The 13,715-nt window shown below is 36.0% G+C and overlaps 1 protein-coding gene across 1 annotated transcript in view; it reads left to right on the forward strand.

Annotated features, from left to right (window-relative positions):
- Positions 1-13,715, forward strand: part of Dnah7 (dynein axonemal heavy chain 7) — a 289,014-nt gene that overhangs the window by 248,804 nt on the left and 26,495 nt on the right. The window contains exons 54-57 of the mRNA XM_077110312.1: positions 2,069-2,245; positions 4,252-4,413; positions 6,632-6,832; positions 10,828-10,989. Coding sequence (XP_076966427.1) covers positions 2,069-2,245; positions 4,252-4,413; positions 6,632-6,832; positions 10,828-10,989 — 702 coding nt within the window. The remainder of the gene's footprint in view (positions 1-2,068; positions 2,246-4,251; positions 4,414-6,631; positions 6,833-10,827; positions 10,990-13,715) is intronic.

Raw genomic sequence — 13,715 nt, forward strand, 5'->3', positions numbered from 1 at the left:
GATTCTGGACCTTCAAAAAATATTTTCCATTACTCCTTTTCCTGAGATAACCCTTGTTCTTCTGAAGTTTGTTTACTTTAATAGTCTCTTATCTACTAGGATTTTTATTTTAAACTTTTAAGTAGTACTGACAACATCCTTTGAAAAGGAATCAATCAATTTGTAATACCAGAAAATGGATATAGCAGTTTTAAAGAAGTCTACAGTATTTCCATATTTTAACATGGAATTGTTAATTCAGCTTAGTTGTATTTTATGCAAAGGAGAAAATTCAGTATTTAACAGAGTAAAGAAGGCCTGAAAACTCTTTCAGAGGATCAAGGACTGTGTTAACAAATGCAGGGTTCTTTCTCAACTACACTCTTCAAGGACATGCCTACAGCTCTTATAAAGTCAAGCAGGAGACATTGTCCATTGTCTCCCATGTCCATGTCTTCCTACAATTAAACAAATGTTTTGATTTCTTTACTAAGTGTGGTAGAAATTTAAAGAATGTTATTAATTTACCCAACTTATAACTTAAATATTTTATTTTCTTGGAGAAAGATCCATTGACATTTGTTTTTACCTATTTTTACAAATGAAAATCACAAATACATCTACAAATAAAATGTAGGAGAGAATAATGTCAGGAAAAATATGCACAGGTGTGTCACTTATTTTTCCTCTTCACATTTTCCTTCTGGCAATCTATGCTTCCTTTTTATTATGCTTTTCTTTCCCCATATTCAACTACTTTTGGTTTTTGCTGACAAAGCAAATTGATGTTGAGCACAGTTCAAGGGAATTTTATTGTGCTTCTTAATGGGGGAACCTGCAATATGAAGAAAGAGCAAGTGTGAACAAAGGATGTTTGAGGGAAGAGTTTATGTAGTTGGAGGGCGAAATTTTATATAATTTATTAAAGTAGATACAGGGATACTGTTTTTGTAAACCTACCTGTATCACTTGTTCCAGTCACACCTGGGTCTTGATTAGCTAGTACCATCAATGAAGATGCCAGGTGCAGACACCTCATCAGAATAAAGGAATGAACTGCACTGTTAACACAATTCCACTCCTGCACCAGTACCTGGAAGGGACCACATAGCAGAGACCCAAGCCACAGACTTCTGCTCTTTCTCAAACAGGTTCCCAGAAAATTATCAGGCATGATATTAGAAACCCTACACAGTAGAGTCTTGTCTGTTTTTGGGGGGCCAGTTCGGGGGGTGGTATATGGCTTGTTTCCATTTCATGGAACTCCCATAACAAGTCCCTTTTTCTTCCCCTCCCCTTCCCCTTCTTCTTTTTTCCTCCTTCTTCATCTTCCTTATTTTCCTTTCCCAACTATGTTAATCTTTTTTTTTTTTTTTTTTTTTTTTTTGGTGGGAGGGTTTAATACGGGAGTTGGAACCCAGGGCCTTGTGCATGCTAGGCAAGCCATCTAGCACTGAGCTACATCCCCAGCCCCTATCCATCCATCCTTGATGGCGTGGGAAACTTTGTATAACTTACATGAAACTTTCTACTGTTGAGTTTGGGCTTTTGGAACATAATCATTGTTTTAAAACTTTAGAATTTAAGTTCCTTTTCTTCTTTACCTATCAACTCTTGAATATTCATTAAAAGGAACAAAAATGCCTTTGAATTTGGTGTCATTTACCACTCACTATCTGTTATTTAATTCATTGATTAATAACTTTTTTCTATCTCAAACACATTTATGTACATAGTGATAGCTTAACTCTCCACCATTAAAGAATGCCTACATTAGCCATGTGACGTGGCACATGGCTGTAATACCAGCTACTTGGGAGGCTGGGGCAGGACCATCCCAAGGCCAGCCTGAGAAATTTTGCAAGACCATCTCTCAAAAATAGATTTTAAAAGGTCTAGGGAGTGTAGATCAGTGGTATGATGCTTTCCTAGCATGTGCAAGGCCCTGCGTTCAATCCACAGTACTGGGCGGGAAGCAGAGGGAGGAATACCTAATTAAAACATCTACAGTTCTCCTTCAAATCTGAACTTTTTAATATTTTAGGAAAATTTTGGCTATTCTTTAAAATATATTCTTGTATCTTTGTAGGTTATTCCAATGGTGCAAGAATTTATAATCAACAGATTGGGACGTGCATTCATTGAGCCACCCCCCTTTGATTTATCCAAGGCATTTGGAGATAGTAACTGTTGTGCACCACTGATTTTCGTGCTCTCTCCTGGAGCAGATCCAATGGCTGCCCTTCTAAAATTTGCTGATGATCAGGTATGTTACAATAGATGAGGTTATCTGATGTTACTATTTTTAAAGCAATATTTTCTTACCATTGAAATCCTCTGGCATGAGCAAAAGGCAAGAATTGTCACTCAGCCCTTGAAAGACTTGGGGTTCTGGAGGTTGACAGGATCCTAAGACAATGATACTTAAATGACAACACTGGCACTAAAAATAGCTCCTTACCAAAATTGTAAAGCCAATATTCAGATTTGAGAGGCATTTGCCTTTCTTTGGGGTGAGCTGGGAACTCTGTGACATCATTTGCACAGTTCATGAGCTTGAGTTGACTTACTAAGTTCAAATCTGGACAGTGTCCCCAGGGTGAACCTTCATTGAGCCTGCCTTTCTCCAGTCTCTAAAGAAGACCTTTGCTGACTTTTCAGGACAATTATTCATTAAGTCACTTTACCAAATTAGTCCTATTACCTACTTTTTTAGACTTTAAAAATAATTCAAATGAGTTCACTAAAAGTGTTCTTTTGTCGTACAGTCTAGAACCAGAAAGTAACAATGAACAGGAAGTTGGGTATTTCTGAGTTGTTTTTTTTTTTTTTTCCCCTATTTTGGTATAATCAGAATAACTTTTTGTGGTAATACTGCTGAGATATATAAAATAATGCTGCTACTTCGAGTGTGTAATATCTACTGTTAACTCATGTGTCTTTTTTTCCTTTTAAAGAATCCTATGTGGTAAGTGGTGGTACTCCATTTCACAGAGAAGGATAATGAGGTATAGAGAGGTTGAGGAGCTTTTCAAAGACCACTTATAGATGGCTTATAGGTTAAATGCTTTCTACTAGGTCAATTTATTTTTTCATAATTCATTTTATTTTGCATAATGTAATACTTGTATCTTAGACTATTCGCTGTCTAACTGAACTTTGTTAAAGAAATGTTAGGACATGGCTGTCATGATTGGAGGAGATGAGTTATGACATCTGTGAAGGAACAGAACATTCACAGTCTTTTTATGCTACAGAAAGAATTTTTAATAAAATGGGAAAATGTGGTAGGGTTTTAAGTTACAAAGTGACATGATCTAATCTATAATTTATTATATGATTTAATCTAACATATAAAGCCATTCTTATTTGAATGTACAGAATTGATTTGAGTGTACCAAATAGTTGAAAATCCAAGAAGAGCAAAAACTGTGGTAAGACTAGAGTGGAAACAGTGGAGGTGGTATAAAGTGTCAGTCTCATGAGGGACTCACGTCTCCAGATCAACATGACGTAGGTGACCCTTGAGCTCTGTTCCTGTTTGTATCACTTTCACATTAGACCACATGATTATCTTCTGGCCCTGGTATAGGTCCTGCTCCATGCATTGTCTTCACTTGCTATCTCCACTTTTTCCAGAAGCAGTATTATGGAGTGACAGTAAGTCTTGGGCATTTAGCAAGGGCCCAAGATCCTGCTATCATCATCCAAGGCCTCTTCCTGAGAGACAGTGTGTTGGTAACTATAGTGAAATGATAGAAATCCAGAAGCCACAGATGAATCAGAATAGAGGAGAATCTAATTCCAGAAAACACTTCCACAGAATTTTTTAAAGAAAATTTTGTGTGGAAATTAGTGGTTAATTTTTTTACTTTCTTCATTTTTTTTTTCAGTAGACACAAAAAAAGATCTGAAGGAAATAGGACACATTCATCGGTCTATTCATAGTTTTCTTCTCAGCTTTGAATTTTAGGAGTTGTTACAAGAGAGATGATTCCCTTCATCTCCTTATATTAAAAGTCTTAATTTTTTCTATCTTTTATATCAACAACCAAAGACCCAAAAGAATTTTCTGCTTATTACCATGATTGTTTCCTACGTGAATTAACTTCTATTTTATATAAGTGCTTACTTGAGTGTATTAGGGCTGTATACATTTGAACCTGTGAGAGATGCCTCATAATTAAACTATAACAGAGTTAATGTTAATAACAATATTGATTCTTCTAAAACTGTGATGTCAAATAACATCTTTACTACTCTTTTATATAGGGGTATGGAGGTTCAAAACTTAGCTCTTTATCTCTTGGTCAAGGCCAAGGTCCCATTGCTATGAAGATGTTAGAAAAAGCTGTCAAGGAAGGAACGTGGGTTGTTCTTCAGAATTGTCACCTTGCCACCTCTTGGATGCCAACCCTTGAGAAAGTCTGTGAGGTAAAAAAGCAGGTTTATATTTATTTGGTTATATTCCTTCAATCTAATTAGTGAAACACATACCATTCAAGTAACTCCTTCCTGTCCTTTAATTTGGAGGGTGGCAGGTAGGTGGCATGGCTAGATTCCAGGAGTGATGGGCTCACAGTGAGGATTCTCTCTGAAGGAACAGAGGACGGCACACAATCAGGCCTTGGCAAGTTCCCTTTACGGGAACAAGAGTTTATCCAGTAATATGAAAATATTCTTAATCCAGAGGAACAGGCCAAAAGATGAGAGTAAACCATCATAGTGGGGATATAACCCAATTTAATTTTTACCACAATAGAACAAAAGCAACGAAGGAGACTATTCAAGGTAAAATTCATGTGTCCACTCTACACCAGAAGGCTTTAGAACACAACTTTGTTTAACTCACTTCTCATCCTCTTGGCCAGCTTCCCTGTCATGGAGGATCAATATGAAACCAAAAGGGAACTATTCCCACTTTCCTTTAAGAGAGTTTTAGTATTTCCCTGTTTTTGATGGACAGAAATTCCAGGCTGAAAATTCCATGTAGTTCAACAGAATAAACAGAAATCGTGGACCTGAATTCAATAAACACAGAGAAAATGTTTCCACAGGAAATACCCATGACTCTGTCACCCCTATACCTCCCTTTGATAAGGGAGTCCCTCAGGCCACCAAACACCCAGCTTAATGATAGAACTTGCACTGTCCAGCTATCCAACAAAATCTTCAAGGGATAGATGGTTTTGTTTTTTTCTTTATGCCACCTATCACACTCTGTTTTGCCTGAATCTTAATGACAGTGAAGCTCTGTGAAGAAATTGACTTTGTTTTGTTCTCTCTTTTGTCTCTGCACCTTGTATAGTGCCTGGTCCATAGGAGACAATAAATAAATTTGTATTGGATTAGTGATTGAATATTGTTTCCCTGCTTGAAACCTTTAAGTGGCTTCCCATTGCATGGAGGATAAAGGTCAAACCTCAGAATGACTTAGAAGACCATTCATGATCTGACTTTTGCAAGTTTGTTGTCTACCTACTTCTCATCTTGACTTATCTGCTTCTGTCATATGAACTTCTTTTACTTTTGTTGAACGGCATTCTTTCTCAAAAACATAGACCATTGTGATAGATATTATATCTACCTGAAAAACTCTTCTTTATATTATGTGTTTACCTTGCCAACATGTCCTCATACTTGAGGCCTTATAGTGGAGGTTTTATATTTGTGCCTTTTCTCCTGTGATTTCTCATGTGCCAATCTCATGACCTGTCGAATTATAATATAAATACCCATCACATAGTCATGTAAAATGGAAAAAGTGCCCAAGGGATGGTGAATTTGGCTTAATGTCCCATTAATCATATTGTTTAAGTCATTATACCTAGGGTAGCCAGTAGGGAAAAACAAAACAAAATGGTGCTTTTGCCCACAATTCTTGTTATTAAAGAACATAGACACTTATATATCCTTCCTAAACCACCCCTCTCCTTCACTGTGAGTGCTCAAAAACTTTGTTACTGATAAAGATTTGAATTTTCAAGAGATGCAGACACCACTGACATGGACAATTGGAGTGAGATTGGACAGAAAGAATGAAAAGGGTCCTTGATAATTTTTTCCCAGGCCCTATAGAACAGTTCTGAGACTTCTATTACCCTCTAGTGTTCAGTCCTTGGCCCCTTAACCAAATAGAACAAATAGTGGTAAGTTTTGATGCTTTAGTTCATCTTATTCTTTAAAATACTTTTTAAAAAAAATCTTTGCTTATCTAAATATTGACTTATCTCAGTGTATTACTTACTCTTTCAATCTGGCTACAGCAAGAAGGGATGAGTCTTAATCTAGCTCTGGACAGAGAATTGTTTTATCTGTAAATGTTTCAGCAACATCAGTTCAGATATGAGAACTTGGGAATGTCCTAGTCTCTATTTTTACCAACTCTGAAGTATATATCAATGTTATAAGCTTTTTAGTTCTCTGAGTTAACTTTCTCAAGGAGATCACAACACTCTGGGCTTTCTCAATGAAGTATATTGGTTTAGAGGCAGCAATAGATTTTAAGGCTTTTGCTAAAAACTGTGATTGTTACATTTCTTATTTTATAGAAGTGCTTCCTCCTCCTCCCAGCCCATCCCTTGCACAGATAATCTTGAGATTTTTCTTTGGATTTTATCTACTCATTTATATCGGATTTATTTTCTTGCAGGAGTTAAGCCCAGAATCAACACATCCTGATTTCCGAATTTGGTTGACAAGTTACCCATCTCCGACTTTCCCTGTGTCAGTACTGCAGAATGGAGTGAAAATGACCAATGAAGCACCAAAAGGTTTACGGGCTAATATCATTCGATCATACCTCATGGACCCGATCTCTGACCCTGAGTTTTTTGGCAGCTGCAAAAAGCCTGTTAGTAATAGCTAAGTCTTGTTACCTAGGCCTGTAAAGCAATTCAAGTGGCCCCTGGTGATCAGGGATGTGTGCACTGAGTAAAACTACAAATTAAATAGGTCTCCTGCACTGCAGTGCAGTTGGTTTTGATTACTGATTATTGACTGTGCTGAAGTCAATTTTATTAATATTTTATTTTAATTTTACCACCAGCCTCATTCCTGCTCAGTTGAGATCTTATGGGGTGTCATTAATAATGTAGCTTTCTATTTAGAAAGTCAGCTGTAAGCCATTCCCAGTACAAATCTGCAAGGTTGGAGAATCTTGTTTCAGGATATTAACTGAGCCCTTTGCTATTTGGAGCCATATCTCTAAATTAAAACATAAAAATATTTCCTCCATATAACTATAATGAGAGCCAAAATGATTTTCCTCCTTGATTGATGGGACTCATAAGGGTCTTTTTCAGCATCACCAGGCGAGCAGGGAAAACACCCACTGCTTTCATGATTAGAATTCTGCATGAATGTCTGTGACCTAAAATTGTTTCACAGTGTTTTTTACCATAATTAAAAATGGAAGAGTTTCTTTTTAAGAGGGGTTATGAACCTTAGTAAGTTTTGCCATTAAAAAGCCCACACTCTTGATGTCTGAATATGGTTTAAGTGTACATCAAAAGAAAACATTAGAAATAAAGAAGTGCTTTCATTAAACAAAAGCCCAGGCACTAAAAATAAGTACCTATGTTTAAAACTAAGTCAAAGCCTATCCTGAGCTTCTAAGACCTGTGCTGACTAGTTTTTGCATTGATTAGGCCCAGAGAAAGCAGGTTACCTCCAGACAGGTGGCGAGGGCATTTCTGCATCTGATAGGCCGAATGGAGAGTCTTTGCAAAATGTAATTCAGCCCCCCCTTTCTTCTAGATCAAAAGGCCTCACCAGCAGTATTCACAGATTTTAGAGATCCAGACACTTACAAAATGCAGTCCCAATCCAAACCTCATTAAATGTCAAAGCAACACTTCAGTTTTTCTTTTTTAACTTTTTATTTGAAAATAATTTAAACTTATGGAAAAGTTGAAAGCATAAAAATAGCATAAGGAACACCTCAATATCCTTTATCCTTGTTTACCTTTTATTAGTATATTATCCTGTTTGCTTTATAACTTCATTTGTGTCTTCTTTATATGTCAGTTGTCCCTTGTTAACCACGGGGAATTGGTTCCATGACCCTCCTTGAATATCAAAATCTTCAGATGATTAAGTCCCTTATATGAAATGCCACAGTATTTACAAACTACATACATCCTCCTGTATACTTTAAATCACCTCTAATTACTTAACAATGTGTAATATAATGTAAATGCTATGTCAATAGTTGTTGAACTGTCTTGTTTAGGGAATAATGACAAGGAAAAATCTGTATTCAATATATTTTTTTAATTTTTAATTTTCAATGTGAGATTGAGTAAATCTATGAACACAGAGCCAGCAGAAGATATGGAAAGCCAACTGTGCATACATGTATATGTCTATGTATGCATATATGTACACACATGCATATACATATGAGTGATACCCATTTGTTCCTTATTGGAGATACTAATTTTGATCACCTGGACAAGGTATTGGCTGATTTCTCCACTGTATAATACCTGCTTTCCCCCTTGCAATTAATAATAAGTCTGTGAGGAGAATCTTTAGGATCATGTAAATATTCTGTTCTTCATCAAAATCCATCCTCCCACTCAGATTTACTATCCATTGATGGTTCTTCCCTGATTGAGTTATTCCTGTGATGGCTGCAAAGTAATTATTTTCCAACTGCAATACTCTGCACATTTGACACTTGACACACAGTCATAAGCAACATCTATCCTCTCTCTCCCATTTATTTATTATTGGTACAGACTTGGAAATTTCTGAGGAATTCATTTCCAATGATTTATAACTCATTATTGAAGTCTTTTGGTGTTCAATTTTGTTCCATATTTGGGCAGTGGATACTCTGGTTTCTTTTTACTTGTTACAGGTCCCATATTTTAAAAATAAATATTATTGTATCATCATAGCCTTTTACTTCTCTGGCATAGAATGTTCCAGAATCATCTGTATCCATCGTACCCTAGTCATAGAACCTGCCAATTTTCTGAAAAGTTCTGTTTTCTTTTAACGACAAATGCTATTAGAGACCACAATCTTGTATTAGATAAGCTAATTGCTACTTCATTGCCTTTGTTTCTTGACCTTGTCATTGGAAAGAACTTGGAAATAAATTCATGTATAAACACACACAAATATATACACACATATACCTATAAAAAGGATATGTGCATATGTGTGTGTGTGTGTGTGTGTGTGTGTGTGTATCTCCATATCCATATTGTAGAAATGATGACTCCATACCAATACTTCCAATTTGAGTGCATTTTTCCATGGTTCTTTCTTACTTCTCTTCATTCCATATTTCTATGTACTTTCTTCTATCTTGGTTCCAACAACAATGACACATTTTCAGATTTGATAATTCTGTTATATATCTAAAATAGTTTTAGAATTGGCCCAATATGTTTAACTTCAATTTCTTTGGTTAAATATATGCTACTTTTTCTTTCTTTTTTTTTAAATTTATTTTGTGAAAAAACTTTTCCTTTGCTCTTGGATAAAACTCCAGGCATCCCTGTGACTTTTCTTGTTCTTGTTAATTAATAAAATATTCTATAATCATTTTAAATTGCAAAGCCAGTCTTGATTCAGAAACCAAAAAGTATAATGCAATATATTAGTTACTACTTCACATTTCATTCCTAGCATCTTACCTGGAGCCTATAGTCAGTGAGTGTCATGCCATCACAGGAAGAGGATAGAGCTGGCATCTTTTTATAACCCCTCTTATATTTGATAGCTATTGATACCGACCACTCAGTTTGGAGTGTATTTGGGGGATGAGAAGGGAACGAGCAGAAATTCCTGTTCTAGGTGGTAGTATTTGGAGGTCTCTGAACCAGACAGGGGTTTAAAGATAACTCTTTGACTCTCTTATGGTTCTTCTGTGAGTTTTCATTAGTCTCCACTACTGGCTACCCCTGACTATGACCCACCCACCTTGGCAGTGCCTTGCTTTCAGATGGCAGCTCCTGGACCCTTCAGCTTCTGGTTCTACAACATTCCCCTCAGACAAACTCTTACTATTGGAATATAGACTTCCACCCCCTTGTAGAAGTCCTTTTGACCACAGAACCTTCAAAATGACCACTGACTTCCATGCCTAGCCCAAGCCTACTGATCTGATCCTTGAGATTCCCACCAACTTAGCCCACCGTCAGACGGGTGTGGTGATCTCTCTTTCTCAGTCCTCTACTCTGCAGACACAGCTTGCTCTCCTTTTTCAATCATTAGTTTTGCACTTATCCACCTGTCCAAGCTGCAGGGAATAAGTATTAACTCTCCTTCCTTCTCAGCATTTCAATGTAGAAGGCAGATCTCACACACCCTTCTCCCTTGGTGGGAGAAGTGAATTTCCAAAACAGGAGTTAGCATATCTGAGGAAATCTCAAGCTGTATTTTGACCATTTGGTATTTTATTTGTGGGTATTGAAGCTATTTAATTGGTTTAAATTTCAAATCTTCTTTGAAATTTTCCATGGTAGCCTGGAATCATACATTTTTTGCCTTGTGATGCTTGAGTTGGCACCTCCAAAATCCTTTAAGGTAACATTAAATTAGATGAGTTTACTATGCTTCCTGAAAATTGAGTGCATTTAGCTATGTATGCTAAATACAATAAAAATAAGCATGTTTTTTTTTGTTTTTGTTTTTGTTTTTTTGTTTGTTTGTTTTTTTGCCTGAGGAGTCAGTAGAAACACAATTCTGTTTTAGTTATGCTTTGGGATGCATATATTTCTATCCTATTTGTAAGCAAAGGAATTTAATTACTTTCATTTTAAAATATGATAAGTAAAATGCAATGTTGGGAGAAAAATAATGATGTGGCACAATTTCTTCTCATTGCAGGAAGAATTCAAGAAAATGCTTTATGGCCTCTGTTTCTTTCATGCTTTGGTACAAGAGAGAAGGAAATTTGGACCCCTAGGGTGGAATATTCCTTATGAGTTCAATGAGACTGATCTCAGAATCAGTGTACAGCAGCTCCACATGTTCCTGAACCAGTATGAGGTATCATAAAAACCACACATTATTTATCACATTGTATCTGTACAGTAAGCAGGGACCTTTGATTAATTCTACTCCTATAAAATAAATAGCAGGGTAGTTCCCAATAGCTTAATAAATAGTACTTTATTATAATGGGATATTATGACTATTCTAGTAGGTAGTTAGGATGTTACTTTGTCTCTAGGAACCTATTTTTTTATTATTTATTTTGACACATAAACATCTATGGAGATCTAGAAACCAATTGTATTTATTTTGAAAAGGACTTGAGAAGACCATAAATCTACCAGCCTCCAAAATGAGGAGGTGGGTGGAGAGAGAGGGGGGGGAGAGAGAGAGAGAGACCCCAATTTTCTTCTTTTCTAGAGCATGGCTTTATTTTTAGAGACATGTCAATATATCTTTATTCCAGAATCTGAACCATTTGTCAAAAAAAGAAACTATTTTAGCCATTGGTATTAACCTGAAGTATAGATTCTGGAAAAAAAGCCTAATATCACATCAACATCTTGGGGGATGCAGTACCAGAGATTGAATTCAGGGGACACTCAACCACTGAGTCACATGCCCAGCCCTATTTTGTATTTTATTTAGAGACAGGGTCTCACTGAGTTGCTTAGCACCTCGCCATTGCCGAGGCTGGCTTTGAACTTGGGATCTGCCTCAGCCTCCCAAGCTGCTGGGATTACAGGTGTGTGTCACCACACCTGGCACATTCTCTACAATTCTGGTACACTGTCTCTCTCTTTTCCTCTCCTTTTCCCTCCTTCCTCTTCTCCCACAACATGGTGGTAAACCTATTTACATTTGGATTTCTAGGTTTATGTCTTTGAAGAACTATTTGATAAGTCAACTAGAAGTGCCTATAAGGATATGAAGCTTTTTTAAAAAAAGTTGGTCTTCTATACCTTAGAGTGTTGTTCAAATTTAATTGAAACTCATTCATTTAATCAATGGAGTATCAAGAAATTTAAGTTTTGGGGGGGAGGGGTGGGGGGATACTAGAGGATAGGAAAGGTAGCAGAATACAACAGTTACTAATTTGGCATTATGTAAAAATGTGGATGTGTAACCGATGTGATTCTGCAATCTGTATTTGGGGTAAAAATGGGAGTTCATAATCCACTTGAATCAAATGTATGAAATATGATATGTCAAGAGCTTTGTAATGTTTTGAACAACCAATAAAAAAAGGAAAAAAAAGAAATTTAAATTTTTTGAACTTTTCATAAATTTTATTTTTAAAAAGGTTTGCAAACTTTTTAAATCGAATTCTTTATTAAAATTATTTATTCTAATTTGTTATACATGACAGCAGAATGCATTTCAATTCATAGTTCACATATAGAGCACAGTTTTTCATGTCTGTAGTTGTTGTACACAAATTAGAGTCACACCATTTGTGTCTTCATATATGTGCTTAGGGTGATGATATCCATCTCATTCCACCATTTTTTCTACTCCCCTGCCCACTCCCGTCCCCTTCCTCCCCTTTGCCCTATCTAAAGTTCCTACATTTCTCCCATGCTTCTCCACCCTACCTCCATTAAGGATCAGCATCCACATATCAGATAAAACATTTGGCCTTTGTTTTTTGGGGGGATTGGCGTACTTCACTTAGCATGATATTTTCTCTATTTCTACAAAAGCAAAGAAGGAACTCAGAAAATAAATATTAAGAGCTCAAATGGCATAACTAAATGTGAAAAATCTTTTATCCGAGTTTTTGTGTTTTATTGGACAAATTCTTATTCTGTGTTAAATGCAATAAATTGAGAAAGCCTTCAATTTTACAGCATCTAAATTGGGCAAAATGTTCAAATGAATCATTAATTTGATAAATTTCTTTCTTGTAGTAATATTGGCCAAAAAAAGATGATAATAGAGGAAAAAATGCAGTTATACAGTATCTGAGGAAATATTTGAACTAAAATGATTATAATACAAAAACAAAAAAATGAAGAGTTCTTCTAATTAGCAATTTGTTCTGAATATCTGGAGAATATATTCTCATTTAAAATATAGTCAGCAGTGAAGACTCATTTGTATGCAGATATGCAAGGCTGGTTCAACATTAAAAAATAATTAATGTAACCATCATATCAATAGATTCGAGAGGAAAAATCACATGACCATATCATTAGATGCTGAAAAAGCATTTAACAAAACCCAATAGTTATTCATAATAAAATATACTCTCAGTAATCTAGAAATAGAGGGGAATTTCCTTAAGAGAACATCTACAAAAAACTTACAGCTAACATCATACATAAATGGTATTCAGTATTACTGGTGTTATCATAAGAAGAGGAAAATTTGGACAAGCACACACACACACAGAGGAAGGACAGCATTGTGAAGATGAAAGCAGTTTATAGTTTGACTACCACAAAGTAAAAAGAACCTGGAGCTATCAAAAGCCAGAAGGCACTGTAGAGAGTATGATCCTTGATCTTGAACTTCTGTCCTCCAGACCTATTAGACAGTAAAATTCTCTTGTTTTAAGTCACCTGATGAGAACATGGGGAAATAATACAGAAGACCATCATGATAACCCGGACAGGAGATGTTATGAGTTTAAACTACAAAGCATTTAAGCTAGGATAGGGAACATGGTAGAGATACAGTTGGATACATAAGGGAAAGGACTGAAATGACTTAGATATTAAATGGTGAAGGTAGAGGGAGAAATCTTGATTCATATTAGTTTTCTGATGTACGTAGTA

This window comes from Callospermophilus lateralis, chromosome 9 (genome assembly GCF_048772815.1).
Source record: "Callospermophilus lateralis isolate mCalLat2 chromosome 9, mCalLat2.hap1, whole genome shotgun sequence".
Lineage (NCBI taxonomy): Eukaryota > Metazoa > Chordata > Mammalia > Rodentia > Sciuridae > Callospermophilus > Callospermophilus lateralis.